The sequence below is a fragment of the Ischnura elegans genome, assembly GCF_921293095.1.
Source record: "Ischnura elegans chromosome 13 unlocalized genomic scaffold, ioIscEleg1.1 SUPER_13_unloc_1, whole genome shotgun sequence".
Taxonomy (NCBI): Eukaryota; Metazoa; Arthropoda; class Insecta; order Odonata; family Coenagrionidae; genus Ischnura; species Ischnura elegans.
The window spans coordinates 8,141,489-8,167,739 of record NW_025791657.1 but is presented as its reverse complement, the minus strand read 5'-3'; the positions used below and the strand labels follow the sequence as shown (position 1 = coordinate 8,167,739).

The 26,251-nt window shown below is 37.4% G+C and overlaps 1 protein-coding gene across 1 annotated transcript; it reads right to left on the bottom strand.

The window, feature by feature from the left end:
* Window positions 1–270: 270 nt before the first annotated feature.
* LOC124172554 (zinc finger protein 2 homolog) lies at window positions 271–25,809 on the bottom strand. Its single transcript, XM_046551997.1, has 9 exons — window positions 25,775–25,809; window positions 24,942–25,061; window positions 20,223–20,381; window positions 16,753–16,920; window positions 12,866–12,985; window positions 10,446–10,518; window positions 6,834–8,695; window positions 4,107–4,181; window positions 271–333 (listed from the first exon to the last, which is right to left on the bottom strand). The coding sequence occupies exons 4-9, from the start codon at window positions 16,807–16,809 to the stop codon at window positions 271–273; spliced, it is 2,250 nt and encodes a 749-aa protein (XP_046407953.1). The 5' UTR covers window positions 16,810–16,920; window positions 20,223–20,381; window positions 24,942–25,061; window positions 25,775–25,809.
* Window positions 25,810–26,251: the final 442 nt, after the last annotated feature.

Below are 26,251 nucleotides of genomic sequence, written 5' to 3'. Positions count from 1 at the left end.
TAGTGACACATTTGCGTACGCACAGTCGAGAAAAACGTTATTCGTGCAAGAAATGCAAAAGGTCGTTCTCGACAAAGGGCATCTTAGTGACACATTTGCGTATGCACAGAGGAGAAAAACGTTATACATGCTACAAGTGTGGGAAGTCTTTCTGGACAAAGGGCATCTTAGTGACACATATGCATACGCACAGTGGAAAAAAACTTCATTAGTGTGGCAAATTTGAAATTCTTTCTCGACAAAGAGCCTCTTAGTATAGACATAAGTACACTAACCCTCGAGGAGCCTTATTTTTGGTACGTCTGCAGCAAGTCTCTCACTTATTATTGTGGCCTAGAAACATTCCTACACACATAGGAGATGAATCATATCAATTTAACATTTACATGTGAGGAAAAACTATTCATGCATAGTCTGCAGCAAGTCCGTCACTCCAAGGAACAGCTCTGACTTCTACATGTGTGCACGTGCAGTTGTGAAATATTTTCTATGCTGATCTCTGTTAGTTCTAACCTCAACTGCCACTTCCACACACACAGAGGCACTATTCATGTAGTGTAAGTTGTAATATTTCACTCAGATAAGTCACCTTTGCGCATGCAACATGTTTGATCACAGACAGGATAATTCATATATATGTTACAAATTTCTAATTCAGCCTCATGCATGTCTGTACTGAGGAGTATATTGTTGATTCTCGCCTTCACAACAAGGAATGAATGATAGTATAGTGCCAATAGGGATGATGGGCCATCTTTATATTTTCATGAGGTACATATAGTCATATTTTTTTGGATTTTCATAATGAATATTGAAGGAGTGCGGTAGCATAAAAGGACACGCCCTGGCTAGCAGATCGGGATCGTAAAGCGTGCATACCAATTTTTGGTTGCAGGCATGCCCATAATTTTCTGTCAATGTTCTCTTCCTCGGAGTCCATTCTAAATTGTAATGTCCTTAATGGTTCTGAATTTTTCTGAAATGAATAATGTTTGCTTGCAGCATACTTGGTTGAAATAAACAAAATATTTGTGTTTGTTGGTGATAATGTATTATTTTGCATAGTAAAAATATACTGAGTGTCAATAAAATAAATTTAGAGTTTTTTTTTGTTTCTAAGTATTTGAAGTTTTATTCCCACTTCTCTATTTTCAAAAGTTTTTGTTCAAAGATCATTACATAAGTTGAAATAAAAGCAACGATTTCTATGACTTTCTTTCAAAATTTCAAGCATTGTGTCATAGACGTTCTTTTCTCGTATTTATTAATTGAACTATTGTGAATGATTTACATAGACGGTCCTTCACTTCAGCCACCAATTACTGATCTGCTTCAATCTGGCTTCACTCATTTGTCTCTAATAATTCTATCATTGTGTTGCAGTTTAATCTGTCTAACAATCACCATGCAACAATTTACTTTTCAATTGAGTGTGTTCACTTGTTTTATATTCTTGTGCTGGCCACGGTCTTAGAAATAGAGTGGTATTGCTGCATGTGGTTTATTAGCTGCATGTATATATTGGGTCTCAAGGAGATGACACAAGGGAAAGACAAAGACAGGGCAGTGAGCTAATAAGAAAGATATTTTATCTCATGGTAAAGGAGTTGACACCTTTTGACGTCTCACTAGCAGAGTAGGCGGCAGTTTTCAAGATACTACAGTTGAAGGAAGGTGTTTACTGTTAAGACCAAATTCGCCAACTCACCAGTGTGAAACCTTAAGTCATGGAAAACTACAAAATAAAATTTTTATAAATGAAATCACAATGAAAATTTATTGGAAAGAAAAAAACGTTCCTTCAAAAAGCAGAGTAATCTGTTTAAATTCAAAATAAAAAATCTCAATGAGAAAAATTTTGGCATGAAGAAGATCAGTAGGCGTACTGGGTGCTCATCACAGTGTTGAGGGATCAAATATGCCGTGTGTGTAACATTTTCTTAAAAATAAAATAAATGAACACACAGGTCCAGCCACGAGTTGTCATCCTTATGATATGCAAGACTCCTGTATTCGTAGGAAAGGCTTCAGTGCATAAGATTCAGGATATCCTTGATGTTTCATCAATGGTTTTTTGTTATGTGTAGCACATAAGCGGTTTATTTTTACAGACATAACAAGAAAAATGAAAAAAATGCTACAAAAAATACAAAATACCGCTCCTATGACTTTGGGGTTAGAAAATCAAACTACAAATTACTGTGTAAATACCTTTTAAAATATAAAAAAACATTTCTATGGAAACTAAAGAATCTTTAAAAAATATGACCTCCGTTGCAAGTTATGTATAGTTGGAAACATGAAGAAAACTATTATTACAAAAAAGAAGTAATCGTTTAATCATAATGTTACGGAAGTGTTATCAGAGCTACTCCAAAAGTATTTTAAAGATGTATTTTTTTATTTTGGAATGGGTAAATACCGAAACTGTGTACATATTTGAAATGCAAAATAAAATATACACTATAAGCGCTAAGCTTAATAGGAAGGGCCAGGTTCGTAGAAGGCAGAATGAGATGACAAGTCAGACGTCTGGTTCCACATATTTAATTCACAGAGTAAAGGTACAAACTCCCCTTCCGACATAAAGCCACTAGTTGTCATCCTTATAATATGCAACACTCCTACATTCGTAGGATTGGCTTGAGTGCATAAGATTCAGGATATGCTTGATGTTTTATCAAGGGTTTTTGTATTGTGTAGAACATCGGCGGTTTATTTTTTACAGGCATAATGAGAAAAATGCTACAAAAAATACAAAATACCGCTTCAAATGTATTCGAAATGAAAAATACCAAATACTTTTGACTTGGGGGTCAGAAAAACAAAGTACGAATTACTATTTAAATACCTTCAAAAAACACAGGATTTTGTTTAAATTCAAAATAAAATATCTCAATGTGAAAATGTTTTGCATGGAGAAGATTAGTAAGCGTACTGGGTGCTCATCACAGCGTTGAGGGATCAAATATGCCATATGTGTAACATTTTGTTGAAAAAAATACATCTACAATCGGGCCTGCAATTTCCAGCCACGAGTGGTCATCCTTATAAAATGCAACACTGTTAAATTCGTAGGCCAGACTGGACTGCATAGCATTCAGGATATGCTAGGTATTTTGTCATGGGTTTTTGTAATGCGCAGAAAATCAGTGGTTTATTTTTTACCGTCGTAATGAGAAAAATGTGAGTACAGTCGAAAACATTGATAAATAGGAGTTCAAAGGATCGGCCTTATTTTCTCGCTTCTGGAGGTTTCTTTCTTACCCAGATTTTCACATAAAAAGGTTCTGATGAGACACCTCTAATTTACAGAGGTACAAATAAGGGAGTAGGGGGTAAGAGCGCAGGGAATCTGCACTTATTAACTTGCAATCATGTACACACTTTAAATTAATCACAATGTTTACAAAGGAATCTATATAAATAATATATAAAATATAATCTATAAATACCTTTAGATTGACCTACGGCATTATTAATTAGTTCTTTCGATCCCATAAATCTCATTACATTTTTTTTTCCTTTTTGAAACAACTCTACAACACATCTCGATTCACTGGATTCAAAGATGCAACAATTTTAACTATTGAAATTTTCTTCTCATCCCAGTGGTGCCAAACCATTTTTCCTTAAGATCAAAACCTTGTAACTCCCTTCGGAATGGATGTAAGTTAATGATTGCTTCACTAAAAATAACTTTGCAGTCTTCTTCTAATTGGAAACATCACCATTTACCGAGGTCTCTGTTGATGGGGATTCAAAGAAATGCATTTCAGTACACCATAATCATTCATGCTGAGTGGTGTTCTTTCAGGTTGTGATGTAATTCTCCTTGGGTGTACTCTCTGTGTGGGGTTATTTTTATGCTTGGGGATCGCTATGATGACTTCAACAGGTACAAAAAGATTAGAATTTTCAGGTGTCAACAAAATATTGAATAATTAATTATTTGCAAGTTATTCTGATGAAAATGCAACTTTGACAAGTGAGGATGTGTCACACAAGGGTGTGAGAGAAATCACTAGTATTCTATCAAGTACTCAACCACAAAAACCATTGCATTAGTCTTCATAACAGATTGTGAATGCAAGAGGAAAACTCACCTCATTCCCTTCCTTTTCAATTACCAGTTCAACATGCAAAGGTATCTCAACTTTCTCAGATTTCAACGTATCCTCCTTCAAGGAATGCACTAAATCATTAGAAAAGAAAAAATTGGAACGATCTCAGAATGAAACAGGGAAATTTGAATAATACTTTATCTCATTAGGGTACAAATACTTTTGGGTATATTCACTAAAGGGAGAATTTCCCTGCAGCATCCGAAATTCTCTGCAATAAAATCATCTACCTTCTCATGGAATTTGAAATGTGTTCCTCCATATTCTGTCAAGCAAATACAGTTAAGCATTCCCAAGTTGTCTTTACCCTTTGCAGTCCACACAAGAGGAACACGTGACACTCATCTCACCACTGCATAATGAAACACTTGCACTCTTTCACAAACTTAATCACTTTTTCCTACATACCTATTAGTCTCTTGCCAAAACCTAATTTTACTGACAGTTCCAACACAGAATAAAGTCTTATATTGCTTTTGGTTGACATGAAAGGACGATTTGGTTCCATGATGATGGTAAAAAATATCCTACACTTCAGCAGATAAATCTTTCTAATTTAGAAGTTCACCATTGAGATATCCCATGCTTGACACATTCCACATTCCCTAAACATGATTATGGCTTCAAATGGACTGAATCTCAAGATAGCTAACTAACTATGCATTTGTTCCTGCAATATTCCTTCCTTAAATCAACTAAAGAAATAGCCAAAACTCATTTCACCTGTTTCTTATCATGTTACTGTTACCTAATTATTATTTACGGTGATATATCTTATGTGAAATGTTTTAGAAAAACTTCTGTTAAGCTCTCAAATGTCCTGAAGGCAAACCCCACAAAGTGGCACTGCTGTAGCCTGTGTCGCCTCTTGTCAGAGACTGGATCACAAGATTATTTTGGTCGTCTCAAGAAACCTCTCCTATTGGGAAGTTAGGATTTAAATTCAACTACAGTTGCATCAAAATTCATTAGTTTTCTCTCTGTATTGTGTTTGCGCTCACATACTATCTTACTTATGAGGTAAAGATAGTAACTACTATGTACCATTCATTTAAAGTCAGTTTACCTAGTATGTGCATTTCATGTGGCTCATCATGACGTACTTCCACATACATGTAGTGCTTCTTCTTATTATTTAATTTTCTCTTAATTATTTCATATCTTCCAGATTTTTTTCTTCCATGAATTGATGCCCAAACTTCATGCTCATTGTCTACTAAATGGTTTATTGCTCCAACATTGCTTCAATTTCCTGTCCCATAGCTGTAGTGAGACATATCTCACCTCATATCCTGTAACCCTGTCTCAACGTGTGGCATGTTTACTTAGTGATCGTATTGGTCTCCTATCATGTGGAGGTTGTCATTTATCATTTGAGTCACAACAGTTATTTTTGAAATTTTCTGTGATGATTGCATTCCGCTAACTATCAATATCTCATTGCAACAAACTGTTGTCACTGATATATGATGCATGTGCATGTCAAATGTCCATGGAATTGTAAACTTCAAGTGAATTCACTTCCAATATGTCGTATTGTAATTGATATTATTTTACTTTTGTTTTCAGTTATCTTATAAATAAATGACCATGCACATAAAAGTAAGAGTTACCAAGATTTCTCATGTTATTAACTACCAGAATGCCAATTAACTTAGGTAAAGCAAACTAAGGTAGGTAAATAACTTAGGTAAATACACTGAGTAATTTTGTCATAAGACTACATTCATGAACATAGTTTCTTATGTTGGAGTAGCATTAGTGAGGATAAATTACACTGTGCGAAAGATCAATACTACTGATATCTTTATTCTAACTTCACAGCAGCACTATACCACAGAGTAGGGATATACAGAGATGACAAAATGGCTGAAGGCGGTAATCAGCTCATTGTGCATTTCACCATGTTCTAAATAAGGAAACGTGGCTTGAGTTGCTATCGTTGCTATCATTCGCCAATACCAATTATGTGCGTGTGACAGTGTATGGTGCGAAATTCAAAGCATTCAAGATTTTAGCTGTAGCATAATTAATCGAGATCTCGAATATGGAATACTTTCTAGCATTTGAGCATTTGCGGATACTGTTTGCACATCTCTACAAAAACGGTTTCTCTCGTGAGTGTTTTTGCATGTGATTGGAGAGAGAAGAACTCGAAGTGAAAGACTTGCCACAAATCTTGCATGTAAACGGTCTCTTGTCTGTGTGTGTACGCAAGTGTTGATGAGACTTTCTTTTCTATTGAAAGATTTAGTGATAACATGAAAAAGATTTCTATCCTGTGTGCATATGGATGTGTTGGATGAGACTGTCCTTTCTAGTGAAAGTCTTTGCACAATTATTACATGAAAAAGGCTTCTCTCCTGTGTGTACACGCGAGTGTAGGATGAGTTTCTCCTTTCTAGTGAAAGCCTTTGTGCAATAATTGCACGAAAAAGGCTTCTCCCCCATGTGGGTGCGCAAATGCGTCATGAGGGTTCCTTTAAGAGAAAAAGACTTCATGCAATCACTACATGAAAAAGGCTTCTCTCCTGTGTGTTCACGCGAGTGTTGGATGAGTTTTTCCTTTCTAGTGAAAGTCTTAGCACAAAATTTACATGAAAAAGGCTTCTCCCCTGTGTGTTCACGCGAGTGTTGGATGAGATTTTCCTTTCTAGTGAAAGTCTTAGCACAAAATTTACATGAAAAAGGCTTCTCCCCTGTGTGTACACGCGAGTGTTGGATGAGTTTGTCCTTTCTGGCGAAAGCCTTTGCGCAATGATTGCACGAAAAAGGCTTCTCCCCTGTGTGGGTGCACAAATGTTTCATGAGGCTGCATTTAAGAGAGAAAGACTTTGCGCAATCACTGCATGAAAATGGTTTCTCTTGCGTGTGCGAGCGCATGTGTTTAGTAATGTGAGACTTCGAGGCAAAAGACTTGCTGCAGATCTCGCATGTAAACGGTCTCTCCCCTGTGTGTACACGCGAGTGCAGGATGAGACTGTCCTTTCTAGTGAAAGTCTTTGCACAACAATTACATGAAAAAGGCTTCTCCCCTGTGTGCGTATACATGTGTTGGATGAGTGTATTTTTTCTAGTGTAAGCCTTTGAGCAATAATTGCACGAAAAGGGCTTCTCCCCTGTGTGTAGACGCAAGTGTAGGATGAGTTTCTCCTTTATACTGAAAGCCTTCGCACAATAATTGCACGAAAAAGGCTTCTCCCCTGTGTGCATATGCATGTGTTGGACGAGTGCATTTTTTGCAGTGTAAGCCTTTGAGCAATAATTGCACGAAAACGGCTTCTCTCCTGTGTGTACACGCAAGTGTAGGATGAGTTTCTCATTTATGCTGAAAGCCTTTGTGCAATAATTGCAAGAAAAAGGCTTCTCCCCTGTGTGGGTGCGCAAATGTTGTTTGAGTTTCGCCTTACTAGCAAAAGCCTTTGCGCAATAATTGCACGAAAAGGGCTTCTCCCCCGTGTGGGTGCGCAAATGCGTTATGAGGTTGCATTTAAGAGAGAAAGACTTCGCGCAATCACTACATGAAAAAGGCTTCTCTTCCGTGTGCGTGCGCATGTGTTGGGTTATGCGAGACTTCGAAGCGAAAGACTTTGTGCAGATCGTACACGGATAACGTTTTCTTTCCTTGTGCGAACGCATGTGATTGCTAAGACCGCTCCTCAGCCGGAACGACTTGTTGCAGACGCTGCAATTGAAACGCCCTCCTTTTGCGCCTCCTAGCGTGTCATTTCTGAGGTTTCTCGCGCAAGAGGTGGTGGACTCTGAGGACATATTCTTCGTGTATGGTTTCCCATCCCCATCAGAACTTCCCACTCGTTCCGCAGTTTTCCTCTCTCCAATTCCACCACAGATTTCTAACACAGGCGCATTTACTTTTTGCATCGCCCCTCGTCTTTTCCTTTTCAATCCCGTCAATGTCTCAGAGGTGGACGACTCACAAGAATTATTACTTTCTTCTCTTGATGCGGGGACTGTGAAAGACTCATCTTTTCCCATAGATGATTCATCATTAGGATCCAAATTGCTGGTACCAGAATGAATTTCCATGTGTTTGATCAGATCATCATTGGTTTTGAACCCATATCTGCAGTGGGAGCAATAATATAACTTTGAATTTTTACCATTTCTAGGATTTTTGATGAAGCAATAACTCATCTCTTTTTTGTTTTCCATTTCTGCCTCAATGCCACTTCTTCTGTTTTCACTGACTCTGATCAACCTAAGGCTACCTGTGATATTTGGTGCATCCCTTCTATCCCCTACAACAGTCATTGTGGCTCCATTTCCACTGTTTCTAGATGCTGGAATGTGTTTCATATCACTGAGTCCATCATCAGGAATTGAGTTAGACAGTACCTTGTCAGCATGATGGGCAATGCCTTCTTTCAAATCTTTATCCATCAAATTCGTTCCATCCCAACAGGGGGATGCCACAGTCTTGGTTTGAATGTGTGTCACTGAGGCTGATGAACCAATACAATCATCGTTAAGGTCAATCCATACATCTCTTTCTGCCAGCAGGTGTGAAGTTGGTGTTGTTTCTACCAGCACTTGGTCAGGAGTTGATAGCCCTAGAAAAGAAAATCATATTACAATCTAGGACTCACAGATCTAATTTTTAAAAACCATTTGATAGATTGAAACCTATTCCCTTAAATTAATATTTTTGCTGGTTGCTAAACACAAATAAGGTGTCATTCTCTTTTGGCAATGTCAATATTGGTTCAATTATGTCTGAAAAGGAAAGGCAGGCATCCATAATAATCACTATTGAAATTGTTGATGAAAAATGAAATCATCCCCTATAAAAATTTGTTCATTCAAAAGACAAATGTGTGCTCAGTAATTTTGTATTATGTAAATTGTAATGTTCTTGAAGCTGATATTTTAAATGACAAATAATTTTTCATTTAGGAATACTTAAGGAGAGAATAATGTTTTCCTTTCATTCCTTTGCAAGTAGATCAGAAGTCAGTCTTTTTTGGTAATTTCAATAAACTACAATTTTGTCCAAAAAGAAAAGTCAGGCATCAAGAATTATCTCATATCAAGCTTGAAATTGCTGAAGAAAAATGAAATCATGCCCTTTTAAAAAATTATCCATTTAAAAGACAAAAACATGTGTTCAGTGGTTATGGATTATACACATCGTAATGTTCCTTAAGTTAATATTTAAAATGGCATAGATATTTCTTTTGAGAATACTTGAGGAGAAAATAATGCTGTCCAAATCCTTCTACGTGAGAGAACAACAATTATCAAAATATTTAAGAAATATAATTCCTTTAATGTTAAAATGCTCCAGATTTTAAATATGAGTTTACTTTTAGCAGCTACATATTACTTTTCACACCAATAAGTACACATATTTATGACACTGCTTAAATACCTAAACGTCATTACGGTGATAAAAAAATAGTCTCATGTCTATTCTTGTCGCAATTAAAATTAATGAAAAAGTTGACGCCGTGTGATCACAATGGAGACAAGAAAATATAAAGCCATCACGGAGCCTTTAACCCTGGTCCCCCGGGTGGTAGTTAGCGTAAATGCTAACCACTACCCCACCTGACCCTCCTGATATGGGGCGCGATATCATGAAACTATACGCGGCTTGTGAAAAGTACCGCATGAAAATTAATTAATTACAGCCAAACTAAGGCCCATTCAACGGAACCAATACTTGTTCAGGGATGTGTTCACCATTCCGAAGGCCATAAAAAATACGGCATTGAAAAAGGCGGAGCAACTTTCGTGGTCTCCCCTTGTTAGTCATTTCCCTGAATTCCACCCACATGTTTTATACAAATACCACGCTTAGTTGTACAGGCACTGGTTTCTCATTCTAAGCACTCGTAATGGATCATTAATAATTAGAAATTTTTGTCTATAACACCAGTCATAAATAACTCATTTGTTAAAGTTCATTGACTGGACTAGAGTGCAGATCTTATACGAATCTTTCACTGCCATTAATGCAATATGTCACTAAAATATTAAATTTTACTAGTCAATGGTCGCACAAGTTAAATATCGATAGACTTCAGCAGAACAAAATATTTTACATTGAAAGGACTTCTACTGTACATAAATGTTAAATGAAATTATGATAATTCATTAAATTAAATACATTACATTTCATATTATTAGAAATCCAGACCACACAAATGTAAAGATAAACATTCTCTCATATTTAAGTGACATGTAAACTAAATAAAACAAAAGTTACACATGGATGACTAACTTAGGTTCTTCATGCTTCAAAAAAGTTACAACACCCTCTCCACGCACATATATTTGCAAGACCTAGAGTTTACTCACCTATAGCCTCAGTCATAGAGTCATTGGTCATTTCAGAATTACCAATCAGTTTTTCGTCCTCTGTAAACATATGCTGAAAGTAGGAATCAACTCATTAATCAATGCACATAAGAATCAATATTCTTTTAATACACCATTCTTTTACAATATAGAACTATCATCCACACATATACAGCAATGAACACTTTGTAATTTCTTTCAACAATGAGACAGTCTTTGAATAATGTTCATTCTAAATTAAATAACTGTGCCTTAAATACAATGCCATTCATGCAATCATTTATAAAAATTTTATCGTTGACTTCATTTTCTGATGATACATACCGAATGTAGAGCTACTTTTATAGCAGATATTGGCTAGTTTTCCATTGGGTAATTCCATTACCCAATGGAAAACTAGCCACTGTCCATGGAAGCGATATACATTAATAACATTACCAACCCTACAAAGGTTAAAATTCCTGATTCTTCATTACTTCTGTGGGTACACGTCAGAATCCCTTGAGAAAGCGACCAGAATCGCTCGGTTACGTTCGGCCATCCCAGTAATTGACGCGGTGACATAGCCCAAAAGTTTTTATTCAACAGTAATAATTCCTGTGCTACAAAGAATAAAAGCTTAATTTTGGTACAGGGCAATCCTTTTGTAAAGTAAATATCTGTGTAAACGAAGCAACAATTCTTGTTTTGGTCCTTTATACAACTAGGAGACACTATATTTATTTAAGAAAATCATTCACTTAATTGTTCACCCAACCGCGGTCTTAACCATGGTCAGTACCACCTTAGACCTACACCATCATCTGAACAGGAATAGGGTGGTTTCCTATTATTTTTTTATTGCCTAAATCGAAAGATTATTACCTCTGGAGTACGCATTTAACACTTTTGGATTTTTATAGGACAATATCTATTTTTTGGGATTAAATGAAGTGAAAATTTTCAAGTGCGCAAAAATGTGACAGTCAAGTATGATTGATGGGAAAAGCCCACGTGACTTCATTCTGGTTCCCGCTGCTATCGTGTGAGGTGGCGTTGTCGCGATGATATGTGAGCTGTGGTGATGCAGGCTACTAGCAGGTAGCAGAGTACCCTGCTTGCAGATAGTGCTTGGCTTGAATAAGGATTATTAGTACCTTATCAAACGAAGGAAACTTTACAACCATAGGCAGTTTTATTGGTGATCATTAAGACATGTTTTCCTGAGCTCTGTGCCTCGTGCATGCATTGGTAATCTCAGAGATTGTAAAACTCCTATCTACTCATATAAAAACTAGGTCCCAGTGATTTCACATGGATTGGCATCGCATGGGTGCCAATCTGGCCTTTTTTAAATCAGGTTAAAATGGACCATTGCCATACGTCTAAACTGGGATTTCTATAACGAAATAATTTGTATATTATGAATTCACTAATGGTGGGTAATGAATTGCACCAATGCCTTTCGTTTTCTACGATGAAGGAAACTACCCGATTGGTTACCTATACATATAACAGTATTTTTAATGCTACCACCAGATTATGGTAAACAATGTTGGTGTGGCCATTATTAGCTGGAGGTATGAAGAGAAGAATGAAATTATCATTTTGAAACAATAAGTGTCATAATGCACACCAACGAAGCTTCAACACGAAGGAGGAAATTTTGAAGGAGGAAAAGTTAAGTTATTGGTAAAGTTACAAAATTTTCCCTTGGGATTCATTGGCCAGTGGAGTGCGACTACTGCTTCAAAACTCTATTCTGTTCACATCTGTCCTAGTCAGCCCTTGGCACTGTGAATGCAAAGGATGCATGTTCCTTCAAGTGCAAACCATGCTAAGTTTTCACAGACCCAGCCCCATGAGTTAAGTGGGATTTACTCAGATTAACTCCTGTTACGCCGCCAGGCGGTGCCCCCCCGGGAGATGCTGCCCCCTGAAGGAGAGACCGTGAACCAACTGAGGTGGCTCGAGGGGACGCGTCGAGAAGCCGTAAGGACAGTTGAGTCGAGTGAGCCGAGGGACATGGAGAGTGTTTAGGCTGGAGAGTCCCGTTTGTATAAGTGCGAAGAATAAAGTGTCATAGAAGTAAAAGGGAGCGAGGATCGTTTCGAGAGAAACCCAAGGTCACTTTAACACTCCCATGCACCCCTCTTTTCTCCCCAGATAAACATTATTCAAATCCAAACGCAGAATTTAAAAGTCAGAGCGAACAATAGTTTGATATATTTATGACATTATCATCAGAAAATTACAATAAAAATGCATTTTACTGCTTTTTCAGGAGCAAAATTCAAACATGTAGGTAATGAACAAAAGGGACAGTTTACATTACCATGTGAGACAAAAAATGAGTGCTTCTACTGAATGATGTCTTGAAGGTTCCAGAGAGGAATGAATTTTTGAGACAGAAAAACTTAACATGGTAAAAGTGCACTTACCTCGTCATCAACTTCCAGGGGGTCCACAGCATCACTTGAGGTGCCAACTGCATTCGGTGAGATAAATGCAGGATAATTCTCCTCATTGAGGAGCTCTTCCTTCTCCTCTTTCTCATTAAACTAAAAGGGAATGTTGAGTGTCACTCAATAAAAGCTATACAATAATTATAACATCTCTAATGCATAATAATAGAACCATGTTCTATTCCAGAGGCCACTCAAGCTGGTCCAAACTGTGGATGCCTGAGATTCTTATGACCAAACTTAACCCTTTCACTGCCAGCCATTTCAATTGGTATGTACGAAGACTACCAAGGCTATTTTCTGAAATTAGCATCATTTCAGATTTAAAAATTTTCAGCAACTCAATTTTACTTAATGCGTCTAGATATTTTTCCCAATTCTTAAGATATATTTACCTCTTATAACCATAGATAGATTATGGGGGTTTACATAAATAACAGCCATTGAAAAGGTCACAATCAGGAAAAAAAGTGAAATAATGGGGAACATGCATGAAATTTGTTCATCATGATAGTTAGTCTCATTGAATAGAAAATTTTCTCACAAGTCCAAATACATGAGCCAAAACTCTCCTAGTACTCTGCTAACCTCAGTAATTGCTAATTAAAAATGCTCAAATATCGCTTGAAGTCACGTGGCCTGAAACGCCTCCTTACGTCATCGCACGGTACACCTTTCACTTTGCTAAAAGAGTAGAGTGGTAGAGCCTTGAATGCAAGATATCGAAGTAAACATCTTCGTCGAGCTATGTAGTAGTTCCTAAAAGGACAAATTGACTCAAGAGGGATTTAAGAAAGCAAAATACCTCAGTTTACTTTCGCTCGATTTCTTTATGGTGGCTAATTTTTTTTTTTCATTCCAAATCTCCCCAAACAATCCCCTTTATTTATTTCAACAACGCCTTGGCAACCCAAAATATTCACAGTCTGCATTTTGTCGTTACAACAGCAATTATTTTCGCCAAATTTGCATTTGAACCCTCGTAGATCGATTTTCTATCCACTTCCTCAGTGTGTCACAAGTTGATACCGTGCCATGATGTCACGCTCCGATGACGTTGTGTTTTCAAGCAGCCAATGAAGATCAATTTTTAAAGACTCATAACTCAGCTGAGAAGCATTATTCATACGCGAAATTTTCGGCGAACACATTTGAGGTAGAGGCCTTCTTACTCCAGTACTTTAAAAAAATTGTGCATGCTCCCCATTAGGGCCGATAAATTGGCCCCTGGCATTTTTCGCTCAACCAGCGAGGGCAGATATATCGGCCCGATGGCAGTGAAAGGGTTAATACACTTGCTGACTCAGCAACAGCAAGCAAACATCGTCGCCTGGCAACCCAGGGGTTGTATATTTTGTTCTTCCAGCTTCACCAACCTAGATGTTTCAACATTTTCAATGTTGGCGAAAGATGCTGGTGGTCTTGACACCAATTCCCTTTTCGCTGTTTCATTTCTTTCCACTATTTCCGGAAAATTGTCATGCATTTCGTAAAAATGGAAACATTGAGACAATCCACATGCATCCTGAAAATCTACGGAGCTTAAGTCCAGAGTTTCACCCTCATATGGATTTACGAATTTAGTTACGTCACAGGATTAACGGTGCCGCAGAGATGGTGTTTCATTTTTAGTTAATTTCTTTCAAAGTTAGCGTATATTTAAAAAATTTCTACTGATAATGGTAAAAACAGTACTCTCGTTATTACGAAGTCACGGGACCGAAAATATGGAGATTCGTTATAACGAAGTTCGTATGAACGAGTCTTTCAGGAATCGTCGAAAACTCCGTGGATGATAAATGCGATTGAATTACGCGGAAATATATATAAACAGGAAAATTCGTTTCAGTTTCGGCATGCGGCATGACGTAATCGAGGGTTGATATCCTCCCGAATACAGTAAGTACCATTTACGAACTCGATGCGTTCCACGACCTTGTTCCTAAGTTGATAAACCCACGGTCCGGCCGCCGAGAGTTGTCTGATGACTGGCAGAATAGGCTAGGTAGGGGCAGCGTTGCCAGGTGAGAAAGTGAAACGCCTATAATGGCTTCCGTGAAGAAAGGAGACGAAAAGGACGACGAGCGTGAAGGACCCAGCGGAAGAATCACTTGTTTTGGGGATTCGAAGAAAAGGCATGTTTTAGTGGATCAGGCTTATTTCGCTGCTCTGTTTGCATTTGACAACGTTATATGACTAGGCGATAATGTGAGGTGCGTTTGGGGGACAGCAATTGGCTGCAAACCGTGCTGGCGAAGGGTTATCCGCACCCCCTATTGTGCCGTCACGGGACCGGTCGTACTGTATGGAAGGCATTGAGGAGTACGGTTATCCTGCACAATGCAACACTACACAAAAATCATGCGCTAAATGACGATTGTGACGAAGTGAACTAAATGGGCGTGCAACGCAGCCGGAGCCGAAAAAATCATTCTCCGCGGCAAGGAACAACGGGCGAAACGCTAATTAGTTCCTAACTTCACACCAGAATGAATGATACTTTGTTCAAATTATGTCCAGAGTACGATTTCCTCTACGCCGCACGGCGTAAAACGGTCAAATCAAAAGGCGCCAAATTCCAATTTTGAAATTTTTAATGCTGTCATACCTGAAAATTCGTAAATCGAATGTGCGTAGGAAGAGCACTAACTGTACATCAAATTGACGAGCTGTAATGAGTCTGTCACCATGATCCCCAAGGAATGAAGCTAATGGTATAACGTTGCGCGAATGGTGAAGAATTACCATAAATGACGCTCTCGGTCACAGTACACGAGGACAACTTAAACGTGGCGTGATTATTAAAACTTAGCGTAGTGAATATCGATCTAAATGCCATAGCTTATGCGTGGAACTTCGTAATAAAGTTCATTTTGTAACCGCCAGGACCGTAAGCTCGTAATATCGTAAAAACGAAAATTTCGTAACAAAGTTTCTTTTTCTATAGCTAGGATAGGCCTTTTCGTTGAGGCTAACGATTTTCTTTGTAAAAACGAGTACTTCGTAATAACGTTGTTCGTATTAACGAGAGTCTCTGAACATCTAAATCTTTCATCATCACCTTTCCATCGGAATGGAAAATTTTTACACCAATTTTAAAACCACGAGCACCGCTAAGGTGCAGCGAATGCATATAAGGGTTAAAGATCTCTGGCGACTACTATCACATGCCTCATGAGTGTGGAGACATACAGATTGGTGAAACTGGAATAACTATTTAAACCAAGATGTCAGAGCACAAACGTTGCATAAGACTTAGATACCCAGAGGGATCTACTGTAGCCAACCACTGTATCGCATACAATTACGCCATTCTGATTAATGAAGCCATATCTTTCATCTATGCAGATGGATATTGGGATCGGCTCAACAAAGAGGTGATTGGAATTGGACTCTCAAAGAATGGAATTAATAGAGATGCAAGGTTTCAACCAGAGCAAACATAATTAAAGGAATGGGAAGCATCACCTTTCTATGAGAAAATTAGCAGGATTTTACAACAAGGATCTAATCAGGTGAAAAAGATTCGTGTTTAGGCTCTCTGGCATAGCAAAGACTTTTACCTTGAAAGTAGACAAAATAAAGTTCACCACTGGAGTACTCAATGGATTGAAACACTTTTCTGTCAGAAGAATAGTGATGCTGTACAAAAAAGATTGATTTACATGAAAATCGATAAAGATCTCAATGGTTTTGTATTATATTGTACATTTGGAAAAGTTGCACAACAGAAACTCGCACATTTGAGGGTGACATCCCATACAAACGCATACATACACTCAACGCAATCCTAATTTTGTCATACAACTAAGAATTTTACTCAAATAAAGGCCATGCTACTCCTAGATGAGAATAAAACTTACCACAATATTGGCTCCGGGTAATTGGCAGTCTTGCACAGGAATGTATACTTCAGTCATTTGAACGGAGCATGCAAACTGTGAAGTTTCTTCAATCGCATCTCGAATACATTCTTTTGTGCCAGCAGAAGATCCCGCACTGTCATTAGCTGCCTCCTCCTCTTTGATGATCTGTGCAGTAAGTAAAAGTGGTAAAGAAGTCACCTACATCAAAATTAACAAATGAGTCATTCTCATCAGGCAAGGCCGTAGCAAGGGCAGGGATCAAGGGGGATTGATCCTCCCCAAAATGAAAAAAAATAAATAGATACTTTATGCTCGCTTGGTGCTCACACGGCGATATTATATAGCTGCACAGGGACATATAGTAGTCCAATGCGACTTAAGTCAATAATTATCTGAGCGAATTTGTAGGTGTAGTGTGCGTAGTTGTAGTGCAGTGTGTGAAATAATAGTGCTGTCAATTAGAAGAGAGGTAGGTGACTTAAGGGCCTCGCGAGGGACCGCAGAATTGACATCGACACCGAGGAATTGATTCATCGTTTTACATTCATTACACGTTTTTTAACTGAAAAACATCTCTATTTCGCGTCATTTATCGCATGCATAGCGTAAAATTAGACGGTTTGTTGCGGATTGCCTACCTTCAAAACTGCTCTCGGGGACACGAGAAAAGGTCATCTTCTCGATAATTAGAAGGAATAGAGCTGTCGCGTTTGGTCTAAAATATCAACGAAAGACCAATGTTATACACAATTGGAAAAAATGAGTGCTTGCCAAAACGAAATTTAAATTATTTACATTTTCAACGTTTTTTGTTAAAAATTTCGAAATTTCAAGACAAAATGGCGAACAGAAGATATTAACCGATTTTGAAAAAAAAATCATATCTGTAATACCCACCCGGGTACGCAACTTTTGCCGGGTATTACGATTCGCTCCTAAAAAAAGTGGCAAAACGAGGCACCCTAATGGTCAATCCATTTGAAGTGATCCAAGGTAGGTTGCTTAACTATTTTTCATATTTTTAATTTTTTAATATGTTTTTACTACAGAAATGGGAAGTTCAAAACCGATTTAAAAAAATTTCATTTTACACCGTTTACATGGGGTGGACATTTTTGTTTTGAATCACAGAGCGTTTTTTTCCCTTTGAAGACGTTTGTGATAAATTGATTATCCCTGGACTGCATCATGCTACAAGATTGATACTGGCATCGTTTTTTCAGTACTTTCTTCCATTCAATAATGTTTCATAGCCATAATTCCCCATGCAAATCTTACCTGTCTAAATGGTCTCCAAAGTAGGGGGTCAAAATTGAAGAATTCCACTCTTTAGAAATTTAAAAAAAAACCATGAAGGAGAAATTTATCAGAGTTAACATTTTTTTGTAGTAAGATATCATTTTGTACACACATTTAGTAGAGTATCAGCATTGACAACTCACTCGTTAATTGTTTATGAATTTTTAAAATTTGTTTTTTTTTTTTTTTTGTTAAGTTTGAGGCTGCATATCTCAGATGGGACTGGATAAAAATACACGATTTTTACACATTATGTAGTCCTTTGTGATAGCAAAGGGAAGTAAAAATTTCAGTTGTGAAAGGGACATCCATCTTGTTCTTAAGAACCCTACGAGGAAAACATGTCAACCAAAATAGAACAAAAAACAAAAAAAGGAAACCAGTAGTGATGGCTTGACTCCCATTCATCTACACTACATCCAGTAAATTATCAAGAATTCTAGGAATAAATTGAATTGACACAATCAATAAGCCACCTTGGAAACTAATGATGTCCAAGAAAAAAGACAATGATAAACATGGAGTAGGGAATACTTGAACAGCAACTTCAAGTACTGCACTGAAGCATAGAAGAAGGGCTCACCTTAGTTATGAAAACATGGAAATATTAGATAAGGTTGTTAATGGGTTGAGGAGCCCTGAGAAGGATAAAGATATTTGTGCTGTTTGTTGGAAGGAAAACAAACAAATCTGCTACACAATAGATCAAGGATACTGTATATCGTCCATTACAAAATATTTTACTTTTGCCATTTAAATTATGATAAGACATCATATCTAATGGAGGAAAAAATGTTTTAGAAAATCTCTAACATTTGCATAGTACTTAATACTATGCATATCTTAGCCTCCAGATATTAATAACCTCCTCGATCATATAGGATTTATATATTTCATTCATCTTTGAGCGTGTCAAGAGGTGTGCCTACGTGTCTGGATTACCAGAAATTGTGCGATGTGATCTAACAAAGGGTAATGAGATAACGACGCAAAAGATGTGAGAAGACGCAACCAAAAGTTGCACTAGGGGGCTCGGGCACATGCTATGCACCTTTCTGTCTGCTTTGGTTGCGATCCATGCAGCCATAAGGAAACGCAAAAGGGACATACAAATGATGGGAAGAGACGGCACGAATAATCGGAGAACACGGATAACCCAAACTTTCACTTCATATTGGTATTGTTATGCTCATAATTTACACCAAAAAACAAAATATATTATTATTAATGACATAATTCCGCTATTTTAAAGTGCTTCCCTGGCACAATTACAGCTTTCTTCGCCAGTTCGCGATCTTTTTAGCAGTGATAACATGGTTGTGCTCGAGTTATTAATGCTCCATATAGGGCCTGGTTGTGAAAACCATACATCCGTGGCTGTGTGATCAAGGATACAGAAAAGTGGTTTGAACTAATGCTTCAAAACCACTGCTCGATGTCTGAAATTACACTGTCAGGCACCATGCCATGTAGTCGCCGATCACACAAGTTTCCCTGCTTGCAATTGCTGTGGGACTTGTATCCATGATCACGGAGCGCGGTCGTGCGCTGCAAGGCTTGGAAAGCAGGAACACGGTACTCCCGTGAATGCAGCTAGCTCACTATTGCTTCCATTTCGAAGGGGATTCCAACAGAAATAATATGCTTGGTGTATCCTAGTATTAATGAAGTTATTCCAATGATTTTGCATCCAATTTTATTTTTTTAAAAAGGTCGCTAAAAATATTGAGCAAGAGTGAAATCACGCACGTAATCCACAACACAGATACTGCAGCCGGATAATTGGGAGTCTGTTATATTTACAACCTCCTTGTACGCATTCCTTTTTCTGTCACTCGACATGCCCCTTTTCCGTCCCTCTAATCATCTACAGAAATGTTTTTCTGCCAAAGAAAAAGTATGGACGCTAATAGCAAACTGTACCGCCATGCTTTTTATCATGGATGGACCGATCCAGGATTTTTTTTCTGATCCGGATTCGGACCAAATCCTTGATTCTCGGAGCCGGATCTTTTGGATCGGATATTTTTGGATACAAATGCATTTTATTTCATTAAATACTGAGCGAGAGTGAAAATCATGCATGGATAATTCAAGGCCGGATAATCACAAGTCTGCTGTACTTAGTCTACTAAAAAACCGTTGATCAGGGAGTATCCCAAACTCACCACATTGGTTCCGGCATCACTACTTCTGCACTTATCCCGTTCATCCAAATCGCTCTCCAGCTTTGGACAGAAGCTCTCCTCCTCATCGTCTTCCTGAGATTGCTGCTTCTCAGGAAGATCGCCTTCAGGTCCATCCGCCTCCGCACAACCTTTGAGGGCCTGTCAATGCACAAGGTATTCAGCATTTATTAAAGTTCAACGAGTTCAAAGACCACACCAAAGGTTTTTGGGATTGCCTCACGGGTGAAACAGAGTTGGAACCCCTTATGCGACCATTGGTGGATTGGCGGCGGTTTCTAGAACCATTTTCTCGATAGGTTTCTTCTCTGTGTTTGACTAATTTTAAAGCTTCATATCCCCCAGTTACCTCATGGTTACCTCATTATTTTCAACAAATCTCGGATTTATTATCAAAGTGACCCATTTATAAAACGTTCGAGCATGATTTTGAGAGAGTCTGTGGATTATAAGTAGAATTTGGATCAATGTTTTTTGAAAGAGGTGAAATATTCTAGCGGATATTTCGCATTGTTACGTGTATAAGGTCAAAAGTATGTGTTAGATTTGTGTATGAAAGAAGGGAAAGAAGGTTTCATTGCACAAAATCAAAGTCAAAGTCATTGTTTTTTTTCTGTAAAATTATAAATTTCTTATTATTTCTTTTTGGTGTAGGTAAAAATAAAATTATGTATTAAAATTGTATTTTTGCAGTAATTTTACATATTTTTCAAAAAATTCATTGTGCGCTGACCATGGGGTCCAACTACCCTTGCGCCGGCCTCACAAAGGAAGCTATAGAAATAAAGCTGGTGGGAAATAACTTCAAATTACATTCTGAATACTCCATCAGCAACACCTCAAATTATCATGTCACCTGCCTCACATTAAAAATACTTTCTTCTGCTAACCTGCCATAACAGTACAAAAGATAATTAAGGAAAATAAATATTCATTCAACCTTCAACCATTTCCAGATGGTGGAGTTTTCGCCATAGCATTACTGCTACATTGAGCCCAAAGAGGCTCTTCATTCCCCTTCGTACAGAGCTTTTTTGCAGCTTATTCATTAAGAAGGGTCGTTTGAGTGGAGTCGCAGAGCAGTGAAACCGGGTAATTGAAACTTAAATCATAATTGGGTCAGTTCATCCAGGCATGACACCCACCGACTCGTATTTTGATGACACTTGAAAATTTTCATCCTTCCATGTAGGAATAAAACAGTGTAAAATATTTCTTGTCTTTCTCTTATAGTTCTTTCGCGACTATCTGAAGTTTGGGTGAAACTGCAGTTTTTCAATGAATGCGGTCTCCAGAGGCACTTGTACCTCCAGAGGGAAATAATTTGTCTCAGCCATATTTTTCATCAGATTCACTATGAAAATTTACAGGTTTACTATAGAAGTCATGAGGATTACAAAAACTAATTGAAAAATATCCTAAGAATGAAGAAACCTAAATGTAAAGTGATATTCTGCATGGAAAGGATAAAAACTGCATACTGTGAGAGACACAATATACTCTAGAGCCAATGAACCAACAATGTATGTAGTCATAACAATGGCACAAGAGAACTTGGTAGAGGAGAAAGACAACACAATTATATTTGGATGATTAAATAGAAGATCTAGACAATGATGACCTCGCAGCAGATGCCCTAACAACTGTAGACTAAAAGTAGCATTGATAAGTAAGTCCAAAGCCATAGTTTTGTTCCGCCATAGTGTGATAAATGTTTGTTTGTCAACATTAAGGAAGCTAATGTGACTAATATTCTACTTTCCAATTTGCTCGATTTGTTACACAACTTTTGCAAATGATAGTACCTACACAGGGAAATAATTTGCCTCAGCCATATTTTTCATCTGATTCACTATGAACATTTACAGGTTTACTGTAGAAGTCATGAGGATTCCAAAAACCAATTGAAAATATCCTAAGGAATAAAGGAAATTCTCTAAACTCATGTTTCATAAGATTTTAGAAATTTTTTCCTAAAAAAATATGGTTCTACTTTGACCTGAGGCAATATTTGAATAGAGCTATGTTATTTTTCTAATATTCCTTAATGTATGACCCACCACCTATAAAAATAAAATTCATGGCTTTTTGCTTGTTTTGTTGTTAAAAAAATTATTTAAAATAAATCCATTTTCACAACTCTGGCAGTCAGTGTTGGGTTCTACCTCAAGTGTGATGAAATGCTTGTGTTAACTGTTTTCTTTATCTACGTAAATATTTATGACATGAATCTTGCACATAATAAGTTCCATCATTAAACCATTTTTTATGTGCACGTTGCTTTTCTCCCGATAAGAGAAATATACTTTAGAAACAGGATATTTTAAGGAATTCATAGCACTTACCCATCATTGCTGGGGATAACTTGATCGTTGCTTTATAGAACACATCAAAATACTGGATACATGTCAGTACAAGTTAACTTTCTCCATTTTGTATTGACATAAACTTCACCAATATGTTTTACTTTATGAATGTAGTGCAACTTATAAGAATAATGTGAGAAGATACATTGTCTAACCTTGACAAGCATTTACTCTAATGAGGATTAGATATTAACTTGTTGCTGTATCTCCTTTGAAGAAATGATACTTTTTAACTTCATAGTGGAGCTTAGAAAATGATCAGATTACATTGGAATATGGCAGCAATGTAACCACATTTTTTTTACCTGAACAGGGTTCATTGAACAGAAAGTGAAAATGAGCTGAGTAAGGCCTGCCACTTTCACCATTTCTACAATGTAGTTTTTCTCTCGGAAGATAACTATTGTTTACCCTTTGTCTTCCCCAGTTGCCCTCCAACTTTGGCATTGTGATCATCAAGTTTTTTTCCAAAAAGTTCTGTAGTTAATATTTGTGTCCATCTCTAGAAACCAGGTATGTAAGCCTTATGGAAAATATTTTGACAAAATTTGTTTTTTCTATCTCAGTTAACAATAATTTTTCACTCTCATATATTGATTTATCATTCAGACTGATGTCTTTATAATGGCCCAGTATCAAGAGCCTGGTAACTGTAGTTGAGGAGAACTTACAATTAGTGGTACAGAGTACCATAAACTAGCTACACTAAGTGAATCTCCTAAAATTTGAAGAATTAAGTACACTGGAAAGAGAAATGAGAGAACACAGGCATGGCATAAGTTCTGGACTTCTTATGAGTAATTGTAAGCACCAAAAAACCTACTTCTTAGAAAAATGTAAAACGTATTAAATAATTTGCTGTGATCCATTGAAATGTCATAGAAAAAAAGGAGTAAATCACTACAAACAGCCAGCATTTTCCAGCATTTTCATTCAGCCAGTAAACCAGCATTTTCATTCATGATAAGTAGCATACTAGAAACTGTTAAAAGAAATTCCGGGACAAAAGATACGTGATTCATGTAGAGAAAAAGTGGATAAATACATACACCATACATATTGAAGAAAACTGGCATTTAAGAGCTAATCCCAATTGCTGGCAGTGATGATAGCATAGTAGATTTTGACAAAGATTCATCGAAAGAAAAGTATTGGAGGAAATGAATTCATCGTTCAAGGAAATGGATGTATCTCCTTTGAATCTCCATGCAGTTGCATCTCACAGCAAATCAATGTCTCCTAAAGGTAACTGAATGTTGCAACTTCTACTCTGAACAAAAAGGCTTGCAAACTATTGGATAAAGATTTCCTTCCAGAGCATGAATTAAAAGTTGTTGATAAAGCAAGTGATATGGATGTGCTAGTGGGGTTACTGAAAGAAAAACTGGTGACAGCAGGCAGTCGGGGAGAGATAATTCAGATACTAACACTAGCTCCTACTTTGTGGAGCACGAAAAACGTAGCCACCAGATTTAATGTTAGTGAATATGGAATGCTATACCAGATCCAAGGAGGGGCAAAAACATAGAACAAACTACTGTGGACTCAGTTCAGTCATTTTACCAAAATGAAGGATATTCCGGCCTTATGCCAGGAATGAAAGATGAGTGTGTACAAAAATGTCTAATAAATATCCAACAATAAGCAAAATATTAAAATCATAGTGGAAGAGTCTCAAGACTATGAACAACAGCAGCAGAAAATTGAGTCAAAGTATATAAAAATTAGTTCATGTCACTAACTTTTGACGTCTTTTGGTAATCCATTTGAATTGCAAAACGTACAACACCCCATGCAAAAGTGGTAAAGAAGGACCAATCCCTAGTCCTTGGTTTAAACTCCTGTTCACTTTCATCAAAATATCCAAACCTGATCTGATTCCTGTGAATATCAATCTCTCATAAGGAACAAGCTATGTTGTTAGACCGTGCTAGCAGCTGCATCATGATGTCATGGTCATGCTATTAAACTGTTCCAAACTCAACATTACTCCGCTTAACTCTCAATTCCTAATCACACATCTACTCTGTCATGAACAGAAGTGAAAACTGTTTTATATAATCAAGAGAACAATAACTGCTCACCAATGTGAAGACAGTGTGCTCACTCGCTTAGTAAACAAATTTGAAGTGTCACTTTAGCAAAAAAAACCGTTCATTATTACGAATAATTAATTTTAAATGACTCACTCGTGAAATTATTCTGTAGTTGGTCATTATTGATCAGCTGAGGGAGAATGGTTTCCGTTTCTGCTGAGAGGTGTTGCGAATATTCCACAAAGGAATGATATTATGCAGTAGAAAAATAGAACTGTACAAGGCACAAGTAAACTCACCAATTCATCAGTGGCTAATGGATCTGACACATCAGTTGAAATTCCTGTTGGATCTGATGTGTACAGCACAGGATAATTCCCTTCACTAAGGTTACCTTCGTCCTTGTCTTTCACATGAAACTAGGAGAGAATAATGGGCTTCACTCAATAAAAGGAAAACAATAAGAACCTAATTCAATAATAAAAAATCCTCTTTTGCTTGAAACCACTTCAGCTGGCCAATGTAGTCATGAGATTCTTGCCACTCACAGATCAAACTCCAGAATATCAACGTTCATCTAAGGAGGGGGAGTTATATCACAAAGGGAATGCGGTTTGAATGAGAGTTATGGTCACTTAGAGCAGAGGTAAAACAGCTGGAACGATAAATCGAGGTTCCACTGTACATTTAATTGCCCTCATCTTTTGTTACTCAGTCTTATAAAGAGGTGCCACAAGAGTTAGAGCTGGATCCTTCATTGAAATGAAGGAGGAAGGTGGCTTAAAACAAAGACAGGGCAATAATGAGACAAAGCCCACTTATAGCTAAGACAAATGGCTTAAGCAGACATTTCACATAGTTATCAACAAGTCTACTCCATCAGATACTCTATCCGAGGATTTCCGGTGTTGTACAAGTGATATTGACAGAAAAATTTAGTGCGGTTCAGCTTTATGCCTCATACATTACAACTGGAAAAGACCTCAACTGACAGTGGCATTACTGTGAGTAACTTCCCATAAATATACTCATTTTTATAACAGGCATACTCTCTTTCTTATTGCAACTGAGAAATTTGTATAACTGAAGGTGGTTCAAATCAGGTTTCACTGTGTACTACAACATAACTTACCAACTCATTGTCCCTGGGCAGTACCAAGTCTGGCACAGGAAGGTATATTTCAGTGGTTTGGGATGAGCAAGTGAGCTGTGAATTGTTTTCAATCACATCTTGAATGCAGCCCTTAGTCTCCACATAAGGCCCCGAATGGTCATAACCTGCCCCTCGTTCTTTAAAACTCTGCAGAAAAAGTAATAGAAAAAACAATTATCTCCTTAAAAATAAATATATGGGATGCTCTTAAGCAATATGAAGAAGGATGTTCAACATACTGTCCATGCTTTCATATAAAAATAGAGTGGTGTCTGCCTGCCTGTTAATCAATCACTGAAAATCTATCTTTCTGAATGAAACAAATTCTCGCAGGTAGATCCCTAATATTCTGAGTTACTGCTGTGCCTATTTTAAATTTATTTGGGACCATAGTAGCTGGTCCTTCACTGCAAAATATACGATAGAGAATGGGGATCATCCAGTGGTATTATTTTC

Coding starts and splice junctions, on each gene's coding strand:
- LOC124172554 (XM_046551997.1), bottom strand. CDS start 16,809: ATGACTGAAGTATACATTCCTGTGCAAGACTGCCAATTACCCGGAGCC. Junction 10,519..12,865: donor CCCTGGAAGTTGATGACGAG/GTAAGTGCACTT, acceptor TCCTACTTTCAG/CATATGTTTACAGAGGACGA. Junction 4,182..6,833: donor AACTCATCCAACACTCGCGT/GTACACACAGGG, acceptor CATTCCTTGAAG/GAGGATACGTTGAAATCTGA.